Genomic DNA, 3,269 nt, shown 5'->3' on the forward strand with positions numbered 1-3,269 from the left:
CTGAATAATTATAAACTATATTTCTGTTTCTGAAATCTAACTCCTTTCTGATATTATATCACACCTAGAAGCTAGTTTTCTCCTCTACGTATGCACATCTTTCTACTAGAAAATGATTTAGAGGCAAAATAAAAGGATACTTCTATGGAACTAAGCATTTCCAGTGCCAGCACTAATGGATTTCCAAGGGGAACATGAATACTGGCTACATATAGCTCATAAACATGAGTTACATAAAGCCATCAGGCACTCGAGCGTGACCCTCTGACCCTGGAGACCTATTCCTATCAGAATCTGCTGGCAATTTGGAGCCAGCCTGTGTTTTTACCTCTCCAATGCCCGGGGGAAAGGGGAAGTTGGGCATAAAGCGCTTAAGAAACCGGAACTCACTAGCGCCAGTGCCAGTGGCTGAGCACATTTCATAGGAACAAGGCTGGGATAAAGATCCATTGGCTCTCCCTTGTACCAGGTGGTTAGGGAAATTGCAGTCATCATAGAAATGCTCTTGAACTGTGATCTTCTCTCTGTATTTAATTTTCTGGTAGATGTGTATAATGGAGATCCCTGTGACAGAGAGGAGAAAAAGAAAGGAAAGTACAGCCAGGGAAATGACCAAATACCTAGTGGATGGATTTACCTTTGTAGGATGCTTGGGTCCATCCCGGAACTGCAGATAGGGCTCAGAAAAGCCATCTACCAGCAGGATGTTGAGTGAAGCAGTAGTGGAAAGAGCTGGTTGGCCATGATCCTGAACAAGAATGATCAGTTTCTGCATCATGGGGTCTCTCTCAGATATCTGCCGCAAGGTACGGATTTCCCCATTTTGTTGTTGAACAGAGAATAACCCAGAGTCGCTGGCCTTAAGTAGATGATATGAAAGCCAAGAATTCTGACCGGAGTCACCATCCACAGCCACGACCTTAGTCACCAGGTAGCCTGACTCCGCAGACCTGGGCACCAGGTCATTGCAGGGCAAGGTGCCATTCTGCAATGGGTACAAGATCATTGGGCGGTTGTCATTGTCATCCAGGACAACAACTCGGACAGTAACCTGGCTGCTCAGTGAGGGGAAGCCACCATCAGCTGCCTTTATCACAAACTCAAAATCTTGAATGGCCTCATAATCCATGGTTCTCAGTGCATAGAGCTTCCCATTGTCTGAATTGATGGAGATGTAAGCAAAGACTGATAGATCTCCACTTTTGGGAGGCAGCAGAGAATATGTTACTTGGGCATTCTCACCCAAATCTAAATCCTCAGCATGGACCTTGCCAATAAAAATGGCAGGGCTGTTGTTTTCCCGAACAGTCAAGGTGTAGAAGTCTTCCTGAAATACCGGGGGATTGTCATTAATGTCGGATATTAGCACCTCTATTACAGTCTCTGTGGACAGACTGGGTGGTCCAGTATCCATGGCCACAAGAGTGACGTTATAGCCTGAGACCGCTTCCCGATCCAAGCCTCTGTCAGTGACCAGCGAGTAAGCATTCCGGAATGTAGGTTTGATTGCAAAGGGAAGGTCTTCTCTGAGGAAGCAGGTGATTTTTCCTCCCACTCGAACGTCCCGGTCTCGGATAGAAAAAAGGGCCACTACAGTTTGTAGTGGGGAGTCCTCCGGGAGAGGGCTGGACACAGACGAGACAGTAACTTCAGGAGGGTTGTCATTCACATCCACCACTTCCACCAGGACTTTGCTGTGGGCAGAGAGGCCTCCTCCATCGGTAGCCCGAATGTCAATGTCGTATGTTTCCATGGCTTCAAAATCTAGGGGCCCTCTCAGTCGAACCTCTCCAGTTTCAGAGTCAATCTGGAATGTCTGGAGGATTGCTTCTGGGTTTTGAGCTAAAGAGTACGTTATCTTCTTGTTGGAGCCCTCGTCTAGGTCCATGGCAGTCACCGTGGCCACCAAAGACCCATGGATGCTGTTTTCCGGTACCTGAGCTCGGTACACCAGTCGGGAGAACTGGGGCACGTGGTCATTGACGTCCAGGACCTCCACGCGGATGTGAGCGGTGCCAGACTTGGGCGGGGACCCGCCGTCCACCGCGGTAATTGTCAGGTTGACTTCAGGCTGCTCCTCCCTGTCCAGGGGCTTATCCAGCACCAGCTCGGCGTATTTGGGCCCGTGGCTACGGAAGCGGGTGTGCAGGTGGAAATAAGCGTTGGCGCTCAAGGTGTAGTTTTGGAGACCGTTGAGGCCCACGTCCAGATCCTGGGCGCTCTGCAGAGGAAAACGTGAGCCCAGGGGCGTGCTCTCCGGAATCTTTAATAGAGGCTCCTTGTTTGGGAAAATCGGGGCATTGTCATTGATGTCAAATACCCTGACTTCGGCATGGAAGGACTGCAGGGGCTCCGCCAAGACTATTTCAAAGTGCAAAACGCACGGGTCGGCTTTGCCGCAAAGTGACTCCCGATCCAGTTTCTCCTTCACGAACAGATCACCTGTCTTGCGGTGGAGCCGGAAGTGCAGTTTGTTGCCCTCGGAAACCAACCGCGCCCCGCGCGCAGCCAGCTTCCCTATCTCCAGCCCCAGGTCCTTAGCCACGTTAGCCACAAAAGAGCCACTCTCCATCTCCTCCACCACAGAATAGCGGATGGTTGCTGCACCCCCCACAGAAATGCACAGAAAAAGGAGAAGAGACCCCACTTGCCTGTTCTGCAACAGTTTTCTGCGCGCAACTGCCATCCGTTCTTACGAGCTCACTCTCTGCAGGAGCCACCTGTTGCGGATATACTTTCACTTTTCCGCCTCCAAGTTCCTGCAACCGCTGCTCCTGGCTTTGCTAGCCTCTAAGCGCAGGGCCACCAGTGGCTTGCTGAGTCCTGTAACATAAGCCGTTTTGTACTTGGAAGTGGAAGAGAATTTGCACTCCCCAGTCTATCGAGTGTATTAATAGATATGCTCTCATTCCAGAGAGTTAAGCAGAGGTTGAAAGTTTGTTGCCAAAGCAACGGCAGACTCACCCTGTAATCCTTTTCAGAAGGAAAGTCCATGGGAATTGAGAAGCCACTGAGGATTCTCTCTCAAGCTGAAGTCACCGTTTCTGTGAGCCGGCTGGGGCCACTGAAGCAACCCGCAAACCAAGGAGTAAGCTCCTCCGCACACTCCCCACGGTCCGCCAGAGGCCAGGGGAGAGGCAAAAGGATCTTGCAGCGTCTTCAGGGTCCCCGGCCAAATGGATGGGGGTGAAGGGTTGGCTGGGAGGAAGGGGTCAGTAGGAAAAAGGAAGGGGACAAGCAGACATTATCTTTAAGGAAATTTGGATCCA

At 50.6% G+C, this 3,269-nt stretch overlaps 1 protein-coding gene across 1 annotated transcript; it reads right to left on the reverse strand.

Moving 5' to 3' along the window:
- Nucleotides 1–229: 229 nt before the first annotated feature.
- On the reverse strand, nucleotides 230–2,686 carry PCDHB1 (protocadherin beta 1). Its single transcript, XM_054567951.1, has one exon. The coding sequence runs from the start codon at nucleotides 2,684–2,686 to the stop codon at nucleotides 230–232; it is 2,457 nt and encodes an 818-aa protein (XP_054423926.1).
- Between the last annotated feature and the right edge of the window lie 583 nt (nucleotides 2,687–3,269).

Source organism: Pteronotus mesoamericanus, unplaced genomic scaffold (genome assembly GCF_021234165.1).
Source record: "Pteronotus mesoamericanus isolate MK-2021 breed Mesoamerican mustached bat unplaced genomic scaffold, CSHL_Meso_final contig_2, whole genome shotgun sequence".
In the NCBI taxonomy this organism is placed as follows: domain Eukaryota; kingdom Metazoa; phylum Chordata; class Mammalia; order Chiroptera; family Mormoopidae; genus Pteronotus; species Pteronotus mesoamericanus.